At 53.8% G+C, this 22,207-nt stretch overlaps 2 protein-coding genes across 4 annotated transcripts; both read right to left on the bottom strand.

Moving 5' to 3' along the window:
• Positions 1–524: 524 nt before the first annotated feature.
• Positions 525–13,640, bottom strand: VARS2 (valyl-tRNA synthetase 2, mitochondrial). Of its 2 annotated transcripts, XM_079933557.1 has the most exons (30): positions 13,360–13,640; positions 12,659–12,886; positions 12,445–12,526; positions 12,228–12,328; positions 11,816–11,937; positions 11,377–11,443; positions 11,187–11,284; positions 10,571–10,652; positions 10,281–10,400; positions 9,712–9,823; positions 8,912–9,000; positions 8,126–8,216; positions 7,859–7,986; positions 7,638–7,741; positions 7,369–7,450; positions 6,975–7,051; positions 6,820–6,895; positions 6,426–6,531; positions 6,138–6,208; positions 5,884–6,009; positions 5,556–5,660; positions 5,330–5,398; positions 5,127–5,205; positions 4,879–5,006; positions 4,594–4,746; positions 3,596–3,802; positions 2,784–2,895; positions 2,463–2,638; positions 2,149–2,277; positions 525–2,032 (listed from the first exon to the last, which is right to left on the bottom strand). In XM_079933557.1, the coding sequence occupies exons 2-30, from the start codon at positions 12,857–12,859 to the stop codon at positions 1,937–1,939; spliced, it is 3,189 nt and encodes a 1,062-aa protein (XP_079789683.1). In that variant the 5' UTR covers positions 12,860–12,886; positions 13,360–13,640; the 3' UTR covers positions 525–1,936. The 2 variants fall into 2 exon arrangements, with proteins under 2 accessions (XP_079789683.1, XP_079789684.1); XM_079933558.1 differs by lacking the exons at positions 11,816–11,937; positions 12,445–12,526; positions 12,659–12,886; positions 13,360–13,640 and having other exon boundaries at positions 12,228–12,318.
• GTF2H4 (general transcription factor IIH subunit 4) lies at positions 13,630–19,185 on the bottom strand. 2 transcript variants are annotated; one of them, XM_079933559.1, is made up of 14 exons: positions 19,012–19,185; positions 18,232–18,374; positions 17,872–17,976; positions 17,388–17,519; positions 17,022–17,118; positions 16,838–16,926; positions 16,512–16,623; positions 16,294–16,362; positions 16,021–16,104; positions 15,644–15,776; positions 15,332–15,462; positions 14,645–14,692; positions 14,393–14,471; positions 13,630–13,921 (listed from the first exon to the last, which is right to left on the bottom strand). In XM_079933559.1, exons 2-14 carry the CDS (start codon positions 18,369–18,371, stop codon positions 13,749–13,751), a joined length of 1,392 nt encoding a protein of 463 aa, XP_079789685.1. In that variant the 5' UTR covers positions 18,372–18,374; positions 19,012–19,185; the 3' UTR covers positions 13,630–13,748. The 2 variants fall into 2 exon arrangements, with proteins under 2 accessions (XP_079789685.1, XP_079789686.1); XM_079933560.1 differs by having other exon boundaries at positions 16,294–16,317.
• Positions 19,186–22,207: the final 3,022 nt, after the last annotated feature.

Genomic DNA, 22,207 nt, shown 5'->3' with positions numbered 1-22,207 from the left:
TAATTGAGATAGTCAAGTGGCTACCATTTTGGACAGCACAGGTCTAGATGATTGCCTTGAGCCTTCCCTGATCCCTACCACATCCCTTACCTTCCTGAGTTCACCTCTCACTCTCCCCACCGCCCCCTACCACCTCCTTGCTACTCTTTGAGCTCTCCAGGTGTACTCCCATCTTACTGTTTTGCTCTAGCTCTTCCCTCTACCTGGAACACTCTTCTCCCAGACATCCACTTGGATGTCTTTACTTAAACCCCAAGTCTTTACTCCTGCAAGTCTCTACTTAAACCTCACCTTTATAATGAGTTCTGCCCTGACCCATTTCATATTACAACCTGCCTCCCCCCAACACACATATGCACCGGAGCCCCCTACCTTATTTCACCCTTTTCCCCCCTTGCATTTATGACGTTCAGACACACTAGTTTATTTATTTACATGTGTTATTTCTGACTCTCCCTGCTAGAATGAAAGAACTACAGTGGCAGAGATGTTTGTTTCATTCATTGATGAATCCAACGGTCCAGAATACGGCCCAGCATATAATAGGTGCTCAAGAAATACTTGTTGAACTGGGGGAAGGGAAAAAGGAAGGTGCTCACTCCCTCCTTTTCCTTTCCCTCTGGGTGGGATGTGGATATAGTGGTGGGAGAAGATCTTAGACCCAGAGTTGGGAAGTGTATCAAAATGTCAGGAAAGTAAGATCAAAAGGGGTATGGGACCCTCTATCTCAGTCCTGCACTGCTTCTGCCCAGCAAAAGAAACACCCATCTCGTCTGAGCCATTTTCTTTGTTGTTTTTTCTAAAATAACTTTTTTTATTTTTGAGTTGAAGTATAGTTGATTTACAATATTAGTTTCAGGTGTACAACACAGTGATTCAGTATTTTTATAGATTGGCCACCATTATCTTTAAAGCTTGGTTACAGCAGTTAGAAAACTTGCACCTAACTTACTGGGTTGAATCCCAGTTGACACTTCGGACTAGTTACTTTTATTCCCTGAGCGCGTTTCTTCAACTCTAAAATGGAGCAAATATCCACCTCGTGAGGTTCTTGGGAGGATTCAGTGGCACCACAGAGGACCCAGCCCAGTACAGGCCCGCACATACAGCAGTTTCTCAGAGCTGCTGGACAGAATGTCACTTGGGTGTGGAAGGGCCAGGCCCCTGAATTCCACCAATGAGACAAGGTGCTGGAGGTGGAGGTGGCTAGGTGGGCATCTGCGCATGTGTATATCCCTGCCTGGGGCTGGGCGGTGTGTCCCTGGCACTCTGGTTTCAGGTACACAGAAGCAGGGGGGAACTCAATCCCCAGCACAACCTACAGCTCCCCTGAGGCCTGCAGGAAGTCCCAGATCCTCTCAGAACCCTTGGCGATAAGGCCAAGAAGCAGGGAAGCTTCCTTCTGGTGAGAAGCAGAAGAGGAACGGCCTGCAGAAGTCGGGCCATTGTCAGTAAGTGCAGGAAGTAGGTGGAAGCCAGGTCACTGTTCCCAGGCCCTACCGAGAGCTCCTCCTTCCTCCAATGAGGGAGCCCCGCCCAGCACCCACACTCCCACTGTGGCCCAGAACCCAGCGCTAAGAGGCCACCCACCTCTCTCCCAGACCAAAGTGTCAGGGAACAACCAAGAGGCAGAAAGTCACCGCTGGGGGAAAGAGGGACAAAAGGACCACAAGCAGACATGTTTGGGTTTTTTAGTTTATCTGAATTTCCTCATTCCTAAACTTCCAGGTGGGACTGCATAGGACGGAGGCTGGGGCAAAAACGTGAGCGTCTCGAGGACACAAAGTCACTCTGAACAAACCAGTCTGTTTCCTCATTGACGAAGGAGGGAACTGGACCACATGGTCTCTGAGGCTCCACGGCACCAGGACAGCTGCCGAATCTGTCCTCAAAGGCGGGTCTGGGAGGGAGGAAAGCTACCAGGGATGGTTAGAGCTCAAAGCTCCCCAGGGCTGGGAGACACATCCATCAAGTGCCGGAGGTGAGAGGCCGCCTTGTCCAGTTTTGACAGTTCCAACTGGAGGGAAGAAAGCTGGGCAAGGAGAGAAGCAGGTGAGGACAGAGGTATAGCCTCCCCCCACCACCCCTGTCCCCAGCCCACATTCCCTTAGGGAGTCAGGCATCCTGGGTGGCCTGCCCCAGACTCACCCTCTGCTGCCTCTGAGTCTCTGCCTCTCCCTCTGATGGGGTCCGGGCTATGAGGCCATCAAGCTGCTTCTGCAACTTGTGTCTTCGGGCAGCTAGCCGAGGTAGGTGGGTCTGGGGGTCCACCAGGCCCTGCAGAAGAACAGAGAGAAGGCTCAGACATCTACAGTCCACCCAGCATGCCCTTCCCCCCATTCTAAGATCTCTCCTCACTTCCCCCCCCCCCGCCCACCTCACTTTTATAGAACCCGCCCCTTGCCCTCCTCCCAACATCCTTTTCAACCCCACCCCTCCCTCCTCCAGCCTCCTCTGGTCACCTGCAGCTCCATGTAGACCTGAACGGTGTCACTGAGAGCGGCCTGGGCCCAGCCCGAGGGAGCTGCTGCAGCTGGGGGTAGAAGGCCCACGGCCCCACAGTGGCCCAGGGTGCCCAAGGGCTCCAGGAAGGCCTCAAAGAGGCCCTGCTCTCCTGGCTCTGAGCTCTGCAGCAGCACTGGGGAGGAAAGGAAACTGTCAGGGTCAAGAGAGCAGCTCCTCATCCTGCACCTCCCAACTCTGGGCTCTGTCCTCCAGGCTGCCCCTCTTCCCCACCAGCCCCTCCTGTCTGCAGAGACTCAGGAGCCCAGGGCCCGCCTCACCTCGGGGCCGGGCCTTGGTGAGCTGGTACGTGGCACGGAGAGCCCTCAGCGCCTGCACAGCCTCCTGGACCCGGGAGAAGTGCCGCTCCAGCTCGGGCTGGTGCCAGTGCTCCTGGAGATGGGCACCCAGAGTGGGTAAGCAGGCACCTGGGGGACTCGGTCTCAACTCTCCTGGCTCTAACCTCCACCCGCCCACCCCTATCTCCTTAGAGCAACGATCTGCTCTCTCCACCACACACATAATTCACCACCTCAAGGAACGGAACATGGCAAAAACCGGGGTGTCACCTAAGAAGGTCTTAGATGATCGCTGGTTAATGTCTGTTTAGTCGCTCTGACTGGAGATGACAAACAACCAAAAATCAGAATTTAAAAGGTATTATTCAAAACTCACAAAACCAAGTAAGTAAAAAAGAAATTGAGTTAAACTTTAGAATTACTTTTTGGGTGAGTTTGTAGCATTTTATCCTTCTCAAGTTATTAAAGCTTAACACTGCACTAAGATTTTTGGGATATCGTATCACTAACAACTAATCTCATCACAACCATGACATGTACTATTACGAACCGATACATGGTCACACGGCTAGTGTCAGTCTGGTGACAACATCCTACTCTAACCACTTGCTAATACTGCCCCCAACACCCTGGAGTTATCCCAGCCCTACAGGAACAATCCATCCTCCCAAAGACTCCACGGCAAGATACAGACCACCACTGTCAACGACCCCACAGCAGCAAGCCCTTCTAGAAGACTGCTCCCCAAGCCTTGACCAGAAGTCCCACTCCAAGACTCCATGGATGTGACTCACCAAGCTGAGGGCACTGGGGTAGGGGGCAACACAGATGCTGGGGGCAGGGGCGCCACCAGGCCTGGGGGGCAGCCTCTGCCAGAGCTCTTCAGCCAGGAAGGGCATCAGCGGGGCGAGGAGGCGGAGACCGATGTCAGCGCAGGAGAACAGGACCTGAAGAGGCCCTGGGGGGCGGGGCAAGTGCAACAGCACTGGCTTCACAGCCTCCTAGGGAGGAGGCCAAGGGGTCAGGGGCCGTCCACGGCCATGTCCTTCCTCCACACGCTCACCGCCCTATCAGTGGGGATGCTGTGGGTAAACACGGGCAGGAGCACCCAGCATCTCTGAGACCATCAACTGTCCCTGGACACAGTGTGGAGCGTGTGACAACGGGAAATCTAGGACAGCGACTCTCAGGGATGGGTGGGGAATAAAATTGTTAGGGAGGTTTGTGTCGTTTAGGATGAAAAGCACTGAGTTTTTTTTCATCAAAAAGAGACAAATTTTTTAAAAAGTTGAGAAACAGAAATCTAGGGCAGTGGTCCTGGGCCATCAGTGTCAGCATCACCTGGGACAAGAAATGAACATTCTTGCCAGCCACCCCCCAACCTGCTGGCTGAGCTGCTCTGGGGGTGGGACTGACACTCCGCGGTTAACAAGCCCTCCCTCTGAGAGAAGCCCTTGGTCTAAAGACCCCTACTCTTCCTCCCTGTCTGCTCCCAGCTCCCAGCCTGCCTGGGGTCCAAACTCAGCAATCACAGGGACTAAAAAAAATCTCCATCTGCCTCCCAATCCTGCTCTGTCAGACTTGGTTTTCTAGAAATCTCCCCCCCTCCTCCTCTCTCTTCTGGTGACAGGCAGGGAACAGCACCTGGGCCAGTCCCAGGGAAGAGGGGAATTAGGATTTCCCCATCTCATCTGTCTTCCTGTCTGGGGGGAAGAATTAGGAACCCAGTTCAGAGCTCTCCGCCAGGGCACAGGAAGCAGGTCTGCAGGGGGAGTGCCCTCGCCTCACTCACCAAGTAGACGTCACAGAGGTTGTGAAGCCAGAAGTGGTGCAGGGCGTGGGTGACGAGCGCGAGCTCGCGGGTGAGGAAGCCCCGCTCGCAGTCCCGGGCAGTGCGGGCCAGGCAGCTGAGGATCCAGGCGTCCATGGGCGAGGCGGGGAACAGCTGTGGGCAGAAGGGGCTTCAGGGTGGGACAGCTTGACTCCCACTCCGCTGCCTCTTCTCCTTCTAGACGCCTCCACCAAGCCTCAGATGTCGGACTACCCAGTCCCCAAGCACCCCTTTTTTCTCTCTTACCTCCTCTGCAGGCTGGGGTATGAATTTCTCCCCAAGAGCATTCAGGATAAAGCGCAGGGCATTCCAGATCTTATTGCAGAAATGTCTGAAGCTCAGGACCTCAGAGACAGACAGGTGCAAGTCGCCCCCTGGGAGGGAGACGCAGGAGGGAGCATGCACTGGTGGTGGCTGCACGGGGAGTCCTTGGCCCTGACCCACCCTGCCCCACTGCACAGGGGCTGCCGCCGGCTGCCCTCACCCGGGCTTACCCAGGGCCCCATGGGAGCACAGGGCGAATCTCAGGGCATCTGTCCCACACTCGGGGATCCCATGAGGAAAGTCCTTTCTCTGCAACCAGAAAGAGAAGAGGGGTGGCAGCTGCCTATGAGGCTGCAGGGCCAGAAGCTGGGTTGCAGAGGAAACCAGTGGCCACGAGCTAGAGGCTGGGATGGGTCAGACACTGGCGACTCACCTGTGCTGAGGCCGCGATCACCAGCTCTGCGGGGTCCAAGTTCCCATCCCTCAGCTTCTCCTGCAGCACCTGGGGTGGGTGAGTAATTCACTGGCCTCAGTGTAAGACCCTGCCCCTACAAGGGTCCCGCCTACTGACCCTCCCAGCTCCAGCCCACCCTGCCGGCCCCTCCCCTGCCTTCCTCTCTCCTGAAAACTCCATCCCTCTTCGGGCCCTTCATCCTGACCTGCAGCTCCACCCCATTGATGATGTCCCGTGGGTCCAGCACATTCCCCAGCGACTTGCTCATCTTCCGGCCCTGCCTGTCCCGAACCATGGAGTGCAGCAACACCTGGGGGCATGGAGGAGGTCAGCAGAGGGGGGCCTGGAGAACTTTCCCCTGGAGGATCCCCTGGCTGTCCTCCAGGCTTTAGGGGTTAGGGTAGGAAGTGAATCAGGACAAAGGAACTGGGAACACAGAAAACCCCACATTAGGGGTTAGAATGGACAACAAGGCTTGGGGAAGACTGGGGAGTCACAGAGAGGGGCAGGGCACCAAAGGGCCGGGCCGTTACCTTGCTGAAGGGGAGCTGCCCTGTGAGCTGGGTCCCCAACATGACCATGCGGCCCACCCAGAACAGCAAGAGGTCACCACCCGTTTCCAAAAGTGACAGGGGGTAGAAACGAGCCAGGTCTGGGGTCTAGGACAAAAAGATAAGCAGTGAGAGGCCTAAGCCCAGGGCCTCCAGCTCTTCTCGAGACTCTCCGGGGGCCCTGGGGCCCACTTCCTCATCCCCACCTTCACTCTCTTCCTCTCAACCCACCTCACCTCTTGGGGCCAGCCCAGGGCAGAAAAGGGGAAAAGAGCCGAGGAGAACCAGGTATCCAGGACATCGGGGTCTGGGAAACAGAATGGGGAATGGGAACAATTGGAACCTCAGCTTCAGAACCTCAGCCCACTGCTACCCACCTTTCCAGCCCAAGCCCCACCCACAGAGACCAGGGGTCGAGCCCTCTGCCCCATTCCCAGCTTTCCCGACCCTACCTTCTCTACCTCAGTACCTGTTCCCTCAGTACCCAGACGCCCTCCCCTGCCCTCCCCAGCTCCGGTACCCACCCCTCTCCAGGGTCAGCTCCGCCCCTGGTCTCCCTGTCAATTCTGCAGCTACTTCTCTGGCCTCAGCCTCTGTCCGCCCGACCACCCAACAGTCCTTCGCGTCGCCCTGCAGAAGTAAGGGGTAGGGAAGAGTGAGGAAGACCAGCACCTGATGGGTGTGAAACACCACTGAGTTTTCATTTCTCAGGTGGTCTGAGAATGGCTGGCACCCTCTGGTGGTGAGATGAAGAATCGCCAGCCCAGGAGCTCTGATCACACAACAGATGTTTACATGACCAAGACCAGAAAGCACAGCGAAGGCAGAGAGCTGGGGCGGGCACTGGAAGTCCTTGGACTCCTGTGCTAAGGCTCTTTCAGCCACACCCAGCCCTCCCTTCCACTTCTTCCTACCAACCTGTGTGTGCTCCTCTACAACCAGGTAGGCTGGAATCTGATGACCCCACCACAGCTGCCGGGAGACACACCAGTCCCTGCCGGGAGGACACGAGTGATTTCCTAGCATAACCAGTGGGCCTCTCCCCATCTCCTGAGAGCCCCCCTTCTCCTTACCCAGTGTGGGAAAACCAGTGCTGCCAGTTCTTCTGGTGGAAGGAGGGACTGAGCTCCAGGGCCCCTGACTCCACAGCCTGGAGGGAAAGGACCTTTAGACAGTGCTTCCCTACCTGCACCCCTCAACCCCCCAAGAATGGGACAAGTGGTCTCTGAAGTGGTTCTAAAACTCAGGAAGAACCTCCCAAGCCTCCTGAGAAGATTCTGGGCTTGAGTGAGGATGCAAGCCAGCCCTTTCTGGGCACCAGGCCTCCATCCCCACAGCTCTCCTCTCAACAGCACAGCTAGAGAGGTCTGGGGGGCAGAAGGGCCCCCAGCCTCCCTGTTTCTTCATTCCACTGCTCAGGGAGTCCCCCAGCCCAGGCCCCAGGCCCTCCTCACACTGCAGCCTCACCTTGGCGGCTCTGTCCCCCATTTCCCGGCAGCAGACAAACCACTGGCTCTTCGGTAGGTATTCTACCACATCCCCGGAACGGCTGAAAGGGACACAGGACTCGACTACGTGCCAGGCCCTCAAGCGCTGAGGATACAGCAGCAAACAGCACTGACACAGAGCTCGTATTCTAGCATAAGGGGTGCACAGCTCACCCTGTGGTCACTCTTAAGCTTCATCCATTCCCATCTGGGGGTGGTCCCTATGGAAAGGAGTGAAAATGAGGTTACCTGCAAATGGGCAGCACCATAGGGTGGTCCTGGAATCCCCGGAACAGGCCCCGTTCCCTCAGTGCTGACAGAATCTTTTCCCGGGCCACAAATCGGTGCAGACCCTGGGGAAAAGCAGCAACAGGAAAGCTTAAAGGCTGCTAGGAAAACAAGAAAGTGGGAGAGGGGAGATGGGGCAGAGGGTGCCCCCAAAGAACGGGGTATCACTGAGCTGGCACTACCTGCAGCCAGTCCCCGCAGAGGGAGGTCATGGTCCCATCCTCCGCAATGACACTCAGGGGGCTCAAGCCGTGTCGGGCCCCCAGCTCAGCATCGGCAGGGCTGTGAGCTGGAGTCACCTTCACTGCCCCTAGGGGAGCAGAACTGATGTAAGCACTGAACCCTGACCTTGGCTTTTCCAGATGTATCGTCATCGCCCACGCTACCCTATCCCTCCCTCCTGTCCCCCAGGAGCCCTGACTTCCTCTCTCTCCCCTGCCCCCACTCACCTGTGCCCAGGTGTGGCTGAACAGCACAGTCTGTGATAAGGGGGAGAAGCTGCCCCGTCAAGGGATGACGAAGTTGTCGTCCATGTAGATGCTGAAGGGAAGGGAGAGGGAGCAAGGACAGGCACGTGTGTGGGATGGAAGGGTCTGGGGTGGGCATGAGAACCCTGGGAATATGAGCCCCAGAGCAGGGCTCCGTAAACTTTTTCTTAAGGGGCCTTAAGCTTTACAGGCCAAGAGGCAAATTCAGTCTCTGTACAACAACTCCACTCCACCACCACGGCCGAGTTAGATAATACATGATGTAGGTGCAGACAATACACAGGGAACGAGGGTGGCTCGTACAAAAACAGGCAGCAGGTGGATCTGGCCCACGGGCCATAGTTTGTCAGCCCCTGAGCTGAAGTGTAACATCAGGAAGAGAAGGGAGTAGACTCAGAGCCACTGGAGAACTGAGATAAGGGAAATTTTAGGAAAAGGAAGAGAAAGCGGAGAGGAGGAGCTGCCATTCTAAAAGGAAGGGAAGGGCTTCCCTGGTGGCGCAGTGGTTGAGAGTCCGCCTGCCGATGCAGGGGACACGGGTTCATGCCCCGGCCCAGGAAGATCCCACATGCCGCGGAGCAGCCGGGCCGGTGAGCCATGGCCGCTGAGCCTGTGCGTGCGGAGCCTGTGCTCCGCAACGGGAGAGGCCACAACAGTGAGAGGCCCGCGTACAGCAAAAAAAAATAAAAGGAAGGGAAGAGGATGGGGGTGGGAAGGCCACGTGGCAGAGCGCGCGCTGTGTATTACTGTGTATCGGGAGTCATCGGGATGGACGGCCACAGCCACGTCTCCAGGCAACGTCTCTGGCCTCGTGGTTCCTACCACAACCTCTGCATCTGAAGACAAAATTCAAGCACTTCAAGTTGGTCCTCGCCCTCACCCCACACTCGTGACAAAGCTAAAGCCAGGAGAACTGGCAAAGGGAGGGGACAGGGATGGTCAAAGTTGAGCAGGCCCCCAGGAGTAACTAGAAAAAACTAGGACCAGTGTCTACGGGAGCCTGAGGTTTCCCCCAAGCTAATGACCAGAGGCCTGAGGGGGTGTCGGGTGCTGCGGAATTCCTCAATAACTTGCTTGCGAGACAAGGACAGAATGTTAATAAATACAACTAGAATCCTTGCTGGGTGCACAGAGGACACTGGGAGTTCTCGGTGCCCTGATCATAAATACTGTGCATTCTTTGGGGCAAGCAGCAGCCCCTCCTATAAGAAACCTCCTCTGACTATTCCAGCTCATCTATCTTCCCCTTCTCCAAACTCTTGGGAACAGTTATTGTTCAAACCACACTTCAGAACTGATCTTTTGTCTCTTCTGGGGGTAGCAGCCTCCTGCAGAATTATGCTAAGCTCCCACAGGGCAGTGACCACGTGCACTTTTCTTACATGGCCCGGGATACCCAGGGTGAGTGCCCATGAGGACGCAACACTACCAAGGTTCCTTATGTCATGTGCGAGACAGGCTGGTGGGTTCCCTCCATCAGCCCAACATGGGCTTGAGAAAACGGGAAGCAGAGGCAAGTGCGTGACCCTTCCGAGGACTACCCTCACCAGGCTCTCCATCCACGGGGAAGGCCACGGAAAAGAGGAGGCCAAAAGACACAGGGGTGGGGGAGTCAGGCAACCGAAGCTCCGTGCAGCCAGGGAGGGGCCGGCTCTCCACCTGGAGGCGTGGAAAAAGCAGGGTCAGAGAGCAGCCTTTCTGCAAGGCTTGCACCCGGCTTCCCACCTCCATTCATCCACGGCCCCGCCTCCCTGCAACCCATCTAAAAGCCACTCGGAGGATTCAGGAGCCACCTCCCTTCCCTCACCTAATCCTTGTGCAGCCACAGTTACAGAAAATATTCACCAAGCACTTAAACCACGCACAGGTGTTATGCCGAGCACCTTCCAGGAGTTCTCACTGAATTCTCACAACACCCCCAGGACACAGGCATTTACATCACCCCTAATTTACAGACTGAGGAAACTGAGGCTGACAGAAGCTAACAGCCTGCCAGGAGCCACACAGCTGGGAGGTGGCCAGACTCAGATGTGAATCCAGGAAGTCTGGCTCCAAAGTCCAAGCTCTCCCCCTGCCTCAGAGCTCTCACAAACCCGCCTCTCCTTCTCTGCCTCACCTCAATATCCGAGATGGCAGAGCGTAACGCACACGACCAGTTGACAAGCTGCCGGCTCCGGTACAACAACCCAGCCTTGTAGAGCCGCACGAAAGCTTCTGTCACAGCCACTGAGGAGCCCTAGAATGATCTGAGTGTCCATATCCAACCGCCCCTTGTCAGCCCATCACCCCACTCAGGGACCCAGGCATCCCACCCTGCTACCCCAACACACACAGCAACCCGCCTCCCTGCACAGAGCTCTAAACACCTCCCCGACACCCACAGGGACCACGGCACGGAACACTCACGGCATCCATGGTAAAACACTCTCGGTCCCAGTCCAGGGAGGCCCCCAGCACTCGGAGCTGCTCACATATCTCTCCACCTTTCCTGGAGTGAGTGTGACATTGGTTTAGCCTCTAGAAGCTAATGGACACAGACAAACCCAGTATGGGGCCTTCCATGACACTGAAAGAAGCATAAAGTTCTACAGTAACAGGGGAAGGGGCAGCCGATTTGTGAGAAACCCAGAGAAGCTTTACAGAGAAGATGGCACATGTTAACAGACCTGGAAGCAAGAGGGTAATTTCAGGGGGATGGAAAGTGGGAATGGCTGAGGAGAGATGATGAAATCTAAGCAAGGGAAAATGGGATAAATAGAGGGAAAAACATACATATATACATACACATATATACGTACATATACACAAGTATCTACATTTTAACGTATACAATACACACACACACACATATACACAAAGCTTGGAGACCCCACCAAATGCTAAGGGGCTTCAGAGCTTAAGTCACCACAGGAAGTTAGGACTGAATGGAAAAAGCCTGGACTACATGTTAGGAGAGAGGGGCTGGGAAGCAAGGACCCAAACCTGCTGTCTCGGCCCCTCCAGTCCTGCCCACCATACTCACTCCTCCTTCCACTTCCACACCTCCCTAAGGAAGTCTTCCCGGCTCAGCTCGTGTCTCCTCACTCCTCGCTCCTTCCACAGCTGTTTCTCCACCACAGCCTACAGCAAGATGAGAGGGCAAACAGAGAATCAGGTCGCTTTGGGGGAAGAACTCTCTCACCCAAGAAAAGGAAAAGTGGCGAAAGACATACTTGAGTAGCAATCCCTGCATGATCTGATCCAGGGACCCACAGCACCTGATCCCCACGCATCCGGTGCCTGCAAAAGAAATACCGTCATGGGACTTCCCTGGTGGCACAGTGGTTAAGACTCTGCGCTCCCAATGCAGGGGGCCGGGGTTCGATCCCTGGTCAGGGAACTAGATCCCACATGCATGCCACAATTAAAAGTTCGCGTGCCGCAACTAAGGAGCTGGCAAGTGCAACTAAGGAGCCCGCGAGCCGCAACTAAGGAGCCCACCTGCCGCAACTAAGATCCGGAGCAACCAAATAAGTAAATAAAATATTTTTAAAAAGAAAAGAAAAGAAAAACCCTCACAGGAATCCCTGGTCTTACATGTTTGTTTATCCTCACTCCTTCCCACTTTCTCCTTCCCCTCCAAGAACTCAAGCAGCCCCATTCCCGTCTCACCAGCGCACGAGGGCGTCCTGTATGGCTACGGTCAGCGCATGCCCAATATGCAGGGAGCCCGTGACATTGGGAGGTGGGATACACATGGAAAAGGTCTCCCGTGTGGCCTGGGGCAGCCTGGCCTAGAGGAAGGGAAAGTCAAAGGGAAGACAGGGCTGCATGTTCCCTGGGGAAATAGCACACTCTGGTGTCTCCAAGGCAGAAAGAACTGCATGAAAAACAGTCGGGCAAATAACAGGGAAGGGGAAAACCTGTGGACACCTTGGAGGCACCAGAGGGAGAAGGCAAGCTCTCCCTGCTTTTGGCAGCCTCTGCAATGTGGCTGGTTGCGAGCTCCAGACTCATGCCCACCAACCTCATGGGCCATTCTGCCCTGAGGACCATTTAGCACCCCTCCCTACCAGGTACTAACCTGATATTCTGGTTTGAAGAAGCCCTCTCGCACCCACCAAGGGTACCAGGCAGCCTCAACATATTGGGGACTGTATGCAGGAGGCAGGGGCCGGGAGACATCTATGGAGGAAGAGGAGAGCTCCACTAACTCCCGAGTTTTGTTTCCAGGTTGCATTTCAGCAGACCAAATGGGCAACCAAAATGTGAGGGAAAAGGCCTTCAAGTGTCCTAGTTACCTTTCTTTTCACCATGTTCCGTGGGGATTTCATACAACACTATCTCCTTAGGGGTCCAGGCCTTACTGGATTCGGCAGGTGACTGCGGAGAGGAGGAACCAGAAGGCGGGATGCAATTCGAATATACCTCAGGTATCTGGATCCAGCCAGTCTCTCCTCCAGCTCCCTCCCAGGATTTCTCAGAGAACCAAGGACCAGCTGTCTGACCCCTAACCTTGCTCTTCTGAGCGATTCCAGCCTCCAGCGCCGCCTGCTTCTGTCGCAGGCGCTTCTGTTTGGCTTCACGGTTCCTCTGGGAGATGGCTGATCCATTGGGCTCTGACTGGGTGGAAATGGGATGGGACCTGGGGAGTCCCCTTGAGGGCCTCAACCCCCAGAGTGGTGGTCGAAAAGAGGCCAAAGGCAAATGAGGCATCTGGAGTACTTGGAAAGGGGCCAAGGTCTGTTCCAGAGAGAACACACTAGGAAGTTAGGGGGGTGAGGGAGGGTCACACCTCCCAAAATCACATCCTCCTCCTTAGTCTCTGCCTCCCTCCAAGCACTGGTCTGTTATTTTAAGTATCTATCCCATCCGTCACAACCCCTCCTCTGTGAAGACTAGATTGCATGGTGTCGACAGGGCTCTTCCAGGACAGGGTAGGACTCTCAGGCCCTCAACCTACTCATCTGCGACGTGGGGGTGACCGCGGACACAGAGGAGGAGAAAGGACTCAGGGATCCTGGCAGATGATGGACATTTGCGCTCCCGAGAGCCAGCAAGGAGTCCCGCCAGGGTTATTACTTGTCCGCCTGCCCCAGAGGCCGTCCGCACTGCCCCCAGCCAGCGCGTGCCAGGCCTTCCCGCCCGTCCCGCCGCGTGGGTCCTGACCCTGCAGCACCTCCCACTCCCCGAAGGCCGGCCCGCCGCGCGCTCACCCGGTGAGCCCGCCGCTATCCCAGGGCGCCCCGCGGCTGCGGGCGATTAGGGCGGCGACAGCAGGCGCTCGAGCACCAGCTAACGGGACCCCGGAACTTGACTCGCGGTCACCGCGGCGCTGGGAGGCGGGTCCCCGCCCGGGCGCATGCGTGGTAACTGGCCTCGGCCCCACCTCCTTCCCCTCCAGGTCCAATGGCTGTCGACACGGAGAGGAGGGCGTTCTCCGCGGAGCTGGGTAGCCTCTCGGGGAGGCGCCGGGGGCTGCATGGTTCACTTTAACAACTTTATTAAACAAGAAGAGTCCCGACGTGTGAATAAAAAAACTCCTGAGTTCCGAGGCCGCGCCCGCTTCCACGCGGCCCGCCCTCCCGGGTCCGGTCCCCCACTCTCAGGAGTTGTGCTTCTGCCGCTTCCAGAAGCGCTTGACGTCGCCGTGCCCGGCCGGGGTCACCACCATGAGCCGCTTGGCCGAGTTCTCGAACACCAGGACGCCCAGCTCCCGAGCGTGGGCCAGCAGCAGCTCAAAGTCCACTTGCGACAGGAACTGGTTATACAGGACGCCTGGGGTCCGCAGGTCAGGAGCGACAGGGGAGAGAGAGGAGGTGAGAAACTGAGGCGCGGCGCCCCTGGGTGGCAGCCTCAGGGCAGCGGTCTGGGCTTGCCATCCACCACGTTTAAATACTAATCTTCTATGTTTGCCTTCTCCAGGGCTCATTCTAACACTAGTGTGATCCAGGCATATTCAGGAAAGCAATATAATACAATAAGAAAACCCATTAATGCTTACCAAAACCAGAGAAATTACTATGAATTATCCCTCCCAATTTCCCTCTTCTAGCTAAATCTAAATTGCACTGATTTGAGACAATTTATTTACTGCCACCGACTCACCCCAAAATAAAAAGTGCATGCGTTTACCAGCCCATGCAGTAAACAAAAATTAAAATGCATGAATAGCTTTTTCAGTTCATCAAGACTGAATTGTCCTTCCTCTGGCCAATGACCAAGAATCAACCGCCAAAAGCCACTCACCTTCGGTGAACCGGAGTCTGTCCCTTTCCAGCTCCCACAGCCGAATCTGGTCCGTGATGGTGGGGGGCAGCACAGGTGTCTGCAGGGGCAAGGGATGGCTGTAAGATTCAGGAATACTACTCCAGACAACCCTAGCCCTCCACTCATTCCCCAGATTTAGGTGCCCCTTTCTCTTTTCCATCACTTCATCGCCAGATGCCAAGAGCTGTCAGCCTCCAGCAGCTGTCTGTACCTCCAGTCTCCTGTTTGTACCTGTTTAAGCATCACTGGGTGGGCCCTTGTCCTTAGGAAATGGATGATCTAGGAAAACAGACAAGAACTGGGATCAAGGGCTTAAGAAAGCAGGAAAGCTAGCTAAGCTGTCACCTAATGTCACTGAATAGCAACTGTTTAAAAACTCATGGGCACATGCCTGTCAACAGTTCAACCCATCCCAGTTTAGCTGTTGTCCCCAGGTGCTGTTCCCACTGGTGATGTCTGCTACTCCTTCTTTGACACATCTGTCCTTTCTATAGTCTTGTTTTTCATTTTTTTATCTTTAAAATAACAACAACTATTATTTCTGAGCACTTACTGCATGGCAGGCTCTGAGCTAAATTATTTACCTTTATTTCACTGAATCCTTCCAACAGCCCTATGAGGTGAGAACTCTCATTATTTCCAGATGAGGAAACTGAGACTCAGAGAAGAGAAACAACTAGGCCATCTATGCATCTAGGAAGTGGTGGTGTCCTTCTTCCGTGTCTTTTCCCCTCGCCGGTCCACCTATTCCCACACCTAGAGCCTTGATTTCTCGTGTGCCTGATGCTCAAACATAGACAACTCCCCACCACCTACTGTAACAGACCCCATGCTAGCCTTCCATGAGGTGACCACCCTGTACCCCACAGGCCAGGTGCAGCCTCTCTTCCCACCTGCACCTTCCCCAAGAGGCAATACCTGTTGGGCTGTGATGCCACTAGCAATGGCCTGCTGCACACTCTCCCGGGTCACCTGTGCCACCACCATGTTGGGGAAGCGATAGAGCATCTCAGAGAAAAGGGCAATGAGGGCGATCTGCAGCTCCGACTCTGACCCGAGGATAGGAAGAGAGTAATGATTAGGAGGCTCCTCTACACCCAGAGCTCAAGCCTCAGAGAACTCTGTAAACCACCAAGTTTACATGACCAGAAACTGGCAGTCCCTCCTCCTTTCCCCTTCCCCACTCCCCTCCCCAGCCTGCTCTCCCAGGGGCCCTCTGTCCAGCCTCACCCGTGTAGGCATACAGCCGGTAATTGGTTTCCACGACAATGAACCCAGGATGATGTGCAGTGCCCCCAGCCCCAGAAACACCTGACGAGAGATTGATGGCCAGTCGCGTGGGGTAGTAACGCCGAGATTTCCTCTGGAAAGGAGAAAGGAAAGGCAATAGGCCCTCTCTCCGGCGTCACTGCCCTTCATCTTCCTCCTCAGACATTATAGATTCCTTCCAGTGCACAGAACCTCAACTCCCAATTTCTCTCCCGAGGGACCCAAACATTCAGTCCTGGCAACTGCTTCCTGCCTCCCGAGACCCCGCTCCTTTTTAAGGCCAAGGCACCATACCACCCTGCCTCTTCCCTAGAAGCCATGTATCTGGGTGCTCATACCTTCCTCTGGAAAACAAGCCCAAACTCACGCAGATGTTGCAGGAAGTTCAACAGAGAATCACTCATACCTTCCACAGAGTAATCCTAGGGAAGAGAGATGGCCAGCTGGGGTCCAAAACACATCTCATCCTCCCTTTCCCAACCCCATACACTCACTCCCTCTTTCCCCATCTTTGTTCATTCTTATCTTTCACTGTTTTGCCCCATAACCTCATTTCCCTTTCCCATCTCTCTACTCTTTTCCCATCTTGCCCACCCAAGCCCCCAGCTTACCTTGCCCAGAGTAGAGAAGCTGAGCTGGAAGAGAAAGGAGAGAATCTCCACTAGGTCCATGCCCCGACTCTAGGGAGGAATGGGCAGAGACAAAGGGGGAGGGATGGGAGGGAGGAAATGAGGAGAAAAAATCAGGGAACAGAGTCTACGGGCAGCAGTCTCTCAGTGGGTCCTGGGAAGAGCAGAGCATGCCGGCAGGCAGCCCCTGACCTGCTCACCTGTGCTGTCTGCAGATACTGTAACATAAAGTACCAGAGCTGGGCCGGGGTGTCCAGCAAGAGGAACTGGAAGCCGGCAGAGGTAATGCAGGGCGGCTCTCCAGGTTCAGCACTAGAGACAGACAGGGCCCATGGCAGAGGTGTGCAGAGAAAGGCCACCATCCCACCTGTGTGATCACATTTTTGGGGGTTTATCTCTGGCCGTGCTCTGCTCAGCTCTCCTTTTACAGCCAACCCTCTGCAATCCTGACCCGATGTGGACACTCAATTTAGCAGGCACCCAAGCAGACGGCAAAACAGAGCCGCTGTACCTCTGGCTTCCTCACCTCTTCATGAGCCCAGCCTGGCTAAGGAGCTGAGCCAAGTCCTGGCTGACGGCTGCGCTGGGGGATCCCACCATGAAGTGCAGGACCACCTGAGGAACGGAGGAGAACAGAGAGTCGGACGCCTCTAAAGGCCGTGGGAAGTAGGAGCACAAGCAGAGACACACACAGAGTCCCAAGTCCTCACCTCCCATCGCTCCTCGGCATACTTGTCAAGTGAGGGGACATCCCGGGCGTGCTTGTCTGGTCCCAGCTGACTTGTGTCATCAGACCAGGCCTTGCCCCTATGCCAGGACGGTCGAGAGTAAGGAACCCTGCCTGTGTTCGCCGCCAACCCTTCTGCCCTTTTTCCACCTTCGTCCCCAGGGGCCATGAGTGGGAGACATTTCCTACACCACGTAGCTATGTCTGGTCCAACTTATTCCTAAAGGAGCTTCCAAAGTGGAGCCCACAAGCTTCCAGAGAGGCCCCCTCAGGAGCTTCCCCTCCAGCAGTTTAATGAGCAGTTTAATCACTATTTCCCCTGCCCATCTTAGGAAAAGGTGTGACATACCCACCCAGAAGGGCGATGCGGAGGTTTTGGCGGAATATGGGGTTGAGGATGAGGCCCTGGAGCCCACCAGGGAGCAGCTGGGTGTGCCAGATACGGAGGCCGCTCAGCAGCCCCGTGCTTTCCTCCTGAGCTCTGGAACAGAAGCAGAGAGGTGAGAGGGATGTCTGGAGAACAGAAAGAAGGAGGCCCATAAAGGCTTCCATTTCTGCCTGTTCTGAACTGGTGATCTTTGGAACACTGTTTCACAGAGTAAGATCAGTGTCTTCTTAAGGCAAATTTCTTTACTGTAACACCTACCAGAGCCTTCTTACAGACCTCAGAACTCTCCAAGAGGCAAAATACAGTAAACGGAATTTCCCAAAACTTGCTTAATTACAAGTTTTGTGGTGTTCCCATCAATATTTCTTGGAAGTGTCCCAAGAACAGCAGTTTGGGAAACTTGGCTATTAAGAAATTTGTATCTGAGAATGCCGGAGACACTCACTTGCTGAATTCCTTCTTCACCCACAGGGCTACAGCAGCTTGCGGCAAAGGCTGCTCCAGAAAGAGCATCCGCATCACCCAGTTCTTAGCCAAAGATGGGAGCTCCCTGTAAGGCAGGAGAGGGAAACTGTTAATATCAGAGCTGCCTGAGAACTGCATCCCTGCTCTCAATGGCCTCAAACACCTCACCTCACCCCCCACACTTTCACCAGTCTTGCTGCCCCCACTACCTCCATCTGGTTTGGCACACTTCAATCTCCAAGCCCACCAGGGCTAAGCTTCTACCCACGAGAACTTATTCCAGTCTGCAGGCCTTATTACATTTCCCCACCATGGTCCCTGCCATGAAGGGTGTCCTCACCTGAAGACAGCCAGACAGGTGGCAGGGTGCCCATACAATCGGTCCAATACCCCAGGGCTCAGGCTCCCTAGGAATTCCTGCAGGTTCCTGCATTGTAGGTGTACTCGACTCAGTCCACCCCTGGAAGGGGTGCTCTCCATCACCTGAAAGGTGCAAGTGTTAGCGTTCCCCCACAGTCCATGCCAGTATTGCCCCTCAACTTTCTCACTCCGGCTCCAGAGCCACTGGCCCCCACAAAAACGCATCTTTTCTGTGGTTTCCTTTCTCATGTCACTCATCTCCTCTTGTTTCTCCCAAATCTGACCAACCTCCCCTCTTTCCTGCCTCCTCGCCCCACTGCTGGCCTCAACTCCAGTCTTCTCTAAATTTCTAGATGGCAGAATTGTTAACTGTCCCATATTTGCAAACTTTGTATTTCAATGACTGGTCTCATCTTTACCTAAGCAGTGACAAAGAGACTTGTTGGAGCCCAACCCTCTCTCCCTTCTACCTCTCCTGGTCTGAGCAGCCTATAAGCTCCAAATCTGTCCGTTCTTCCCATCTATTTCTTGGCCCCATTTCTCGTGCTGGGCACGGCAATAACTACCTTACCCCTCCATGTCTCCCAAATCCAATTCCACCTCTTTCCTCTTCCCGCCCCCAAGACTACTTCACCCCATTCAGCCTGACCCACACCGCTTGATCTCCTAACTTGTCCCCTACTTTCCTCCCAGTCCTCGCCTCTCATTCAACTCTCTCCCTCTTATACCTCCGCCACCGCTTCTCTCCCAGCCCCCTTACCACTCAGTGTCGATCCTCCCTCGTGCACTCCAAGTCTCGTCGCTTAAACGGAGCCAATGTCTCTCATTGGCTCCGGGGAATAGGGAAAAGGATGGCGGAAAATGAGAGGAAAAAATGGGAGAGGGACGAAGGATTTCACCGACAGGAGACCAGAGTGGAGGATGCAGAAAAGAAGGGAAGGAGTGGAGAAGCAGGGAGGACAAGAGTCGGCGCTGCGCCCGCCGGCCGCAGGGCATACTGGGAATTGGAGTCTTGTCTTTCCCCACCCGGGGGCAAGCTGAAGCGCGTCTGACTACAACTCCCAAAAGGCACCGCGGGGAAGCCTAGAGGGGAGAGGCTGGCTTTTACTTCAGAGAGTCGAGGGCACCAGAGGTTGGGCGGCTTTGTTCCGCGTAGCTCTCCGCCTTCTAGGCCAACGGCAAATCTAACCGACCTGAGCTGGAGTGGGGACGCTGGGAGTAGAAATGCCCTGAGAGCTTCCTGGCGGAGGTGCAGAAAAGACATGGTGGTGAGGCGCTTGAGTTTGGAGACGCACGAAACTGGGTTCTTTGAGCTCAGTTGCTCCCCGTGAAATCGGAATAATGAGCTTTCCAGAGCATTTTCTCGAATTAGGAGTTAATTCGATCCAGTGCGCCTTCCTCGGCACGTAAGTACTCAATAAATCTTAATTGTCACGTCCTCCATGCTTCCACCCACCTCCCCACCTCCCGTTTAATTAGAAGATCCTAATAAATGCAGATTTAAAAAGAAACCAATTGTTTGGTCTGATTTGATTTATGAAACTACTGCGGGGTAAGGGAAGGGAACGTCTTCAGCAAAGCCAGAGCTACACGTTTCCCCACATTCCTATAAGGCAAGTTTTGTTATTCCCACTTTGCAGACTAGAAGACGAAAGCTCAATGAGATTAAGAAATTTGCCCACAGCCAGACATCTAGAAAGTGCCCGAACTGGGAGTTGAAGTTCATTTGCCAGTGACCAGGAATCAAAATGGTAAGAACTAAGACTTTGTTATAATTTGTAGCCCACCCATGCTTGTTTTGTTGGTCCGTTTCTTTAGCAATGTTTAAAATCCTCAAAGAATGAATGACACAAAACTGACAAAGCTTCCTTACGGCAAACGTTGGGTAAGGTTAGAAGACAAATTGCAATCTGGGAAGAAATATTTCATAAAATAGACAAAATACAAAGAGCTCTTATAAAGCAATAAGAAAAAGAAACAACACAGTAGAAATATTAAGAAATAACAGGCAATAAACAGAAGAAATACAAGTGCCTTGTAACCAAATGAAGAAACTCTCAACTTCATTCTTAATTAAGGAAAAGTAAATTAAAGAAATAATAAAAAGTCCAATTAGAAAAAAAAAAGGATTGACAACCTCATTGTTGGCTTGAGTATACATGAGCACTTAACCATACTCATATTTTTTTTTCATACTCATTTTTGTGGAGGGTTGACATAGGCACACCTTTCTAAGGGTAATTTGGTGGTATGTACCAGTGATTTTAATGTAATTACCCTTTGACCTAGCAACTCCCCCATTAGGAAAGTAGCATTCTGAAATTCTGCCACATGGGTACAAAGGTATACATGCAAAGATGTTTATTGAAGTGTGTTTGTTGTTGTAGCATGAAAACAATGGAAACAGTCCAAATGTCCATCATTGGGAGCTGGTTAGATAAAATGTGGGTAGAATGCAATGTAGAATACTGGGCAGCGCTTGCAGAGGAGGTCACTGTCTGCACACTGGCCTGAGCTATGTACCACCTATCATGACGGGGACAAGAGCAGATTACAAAATGGCATGCCTAATCCAGTGCCATCTCTGTAAAAGAGGCTTTTACGTGTGTGTTAAACTCAAATAGGCCGTATGCTTCATTTTGACTAGAGCAAGCAAGGGGGAGCTGGGCAGACTGGTTGCAGTTCCCTACAGTGTAGGGAAAACTAGGGCTACACTTCCGGAACAGGAGCTGCTAGTCACCTGTGGCTATTTAAATTTAAATTAACTGAAGTAAAGTTTTCAGTTTAGTTCCTTGGTCACATTAGCCCCATTTCAAATACTCAACAGCTACATGTGGCTAGTGGCTACCTATTGGACAGTGCAGATATAGACCATTTCCATGATCACAGAGTTCTCTTGGAGAGCCCTGCCCTAAGGGATGCAAGGTGTCTGATGTCAGGCTGAGCGCAGGCTGAGTTCCTGGAACTGGCCTTCAGAAAGAAAATCAGCCTGGGCTCCTAGGAGCTGAGATTGTGGAACGAGCTCCCTGACATAGGGCTATCCACCCTGTGCTTGAAAACGTCCTATGTTGGGTAATGGAGAGCTCATGCCCTCCTCCCCTCGGGTAGCATCCTGGAGAGAAAGAACAGAGCCAGGAGCTGACGGGCCTGTTTTCCACCAGCTTCTCCATTTCCCGGCTGTGCTGCCTTGGGCATGTTGCTAACCTAACAAGAGAGGTTTTCTTCTCTGTGAAATGGCAATAAGTTTAACTACTTCCTGTGTTGTATTAAATAAGATACAATATGTAATAAATATGGTACCTGGCACAGAGAGGGTGCTCAGTAAATAGCATCATTTTATAAAAAACCAGTCAGGGCTTCCCTGGTGGCGCAATGGTTGAGAGTCCGCCTGCCGATGCAGGGGACACGGATTCGTGCCCCGGTCCGGGAAGATCCCACATGCCGCGGAGCGGCTAGGCCCGTGAGCCATGGCCGCTGAGCCTGCGCGTGCGGAGCCTGTGCTCCGCGGTGGGAGAGGCCACAACAGTGAGAGGCCCGCGTACCGCCAAAAAAAAAAACCAGCCAAACAAAAAACATGTAAATTCGCACCTGTAGTATGTCCTACAAATAAGAGAGTCGTGCTCAGAGAGCATCAAGGGCATTTGACCTGGTCGGGCAAGTCAGGGAAGATTGCTGAAGGACCAGCAGGAGTTAACAAGGCAAAAACAGCAGGGAATTATGTCCCAGGTGGAGGAACAGCAAGCTATAAATGCCATGTGGCAGGAAGGACTGAAAGAAGGCCAGTGGTGCACAAAGCGGGAGGAGGGGCAAACTTGACCAAGAACATTTTGTTCATTTTAAGGTCAATGGGAAGCCATTAAAGGGTTTAGAATAAAGGAGTGGGGTCAGATTTGTGTGTTTAAAGATCACACTGGCTGTAGGGCTGTAAACAAACCAGAGAGGAACAGAAACAGATC

The sequence above is a fragment of the Stenella coeruleoalba genome, assembly GCF_951394435.1.
Source record: "Stenella coeruleoalba genome assembly, chromosome: 10".
NCBI lineage: Eukaryota > Metazoa > Chordata > Mammalia > Artiodactyla > Delphinidae > Stenella > Stenella coeruleoalba.
This window is presented reverse-complemented; position numbering and strand designations above follow the sequence as displayed.

Bases quoted from the DNA above. Each gene is read 5' to 3' on its own strand.
- VARS2 (XM_079933557.1), bottom strand. From the start codon at position 12,859: ATGCCTCATTTGCCTTTGGCCTCTTTTCGACCACCACTCTGGGGGTTG. The intron at 7,987-8,125 runs GTGAGTGGGGGC...CTGCTCCCCTAG, and splicing joins TCAGCCACACCTGGGCACAG to GGGCAGTGAAGGTGACTCCA. The intron at 5,399-5,555 runs GTCAGGATGAAG...CACCCACCCCAG, and splicing joins TCAATGGGGTGGAGCTGCAG to GTGCTGCAGGAGAAGCTGAG.
- GTF2H4 (XM_079933559.1), bottom strand. From the start codon at position 18,371: ATGGAGAGCACCCCTTCCAGGGGTGGACTGAGTCGAGTACACCTACAA. The intron at 16,624-16,837 runs GTGAGGAAGCCA...GTCTGTCTCTAG, and splicing joins CAGGCTGGGCTCATGAAGAG to TGCTGAACCTGGAGAGCCGC. The intron at 14,693-15,331 runs GTATTGCCTCTT...CTGTTTTCCTAG, and splicing joins GTGGCATCACAGCCCAACAG to ATCATCCATTTCCTAAGGAC.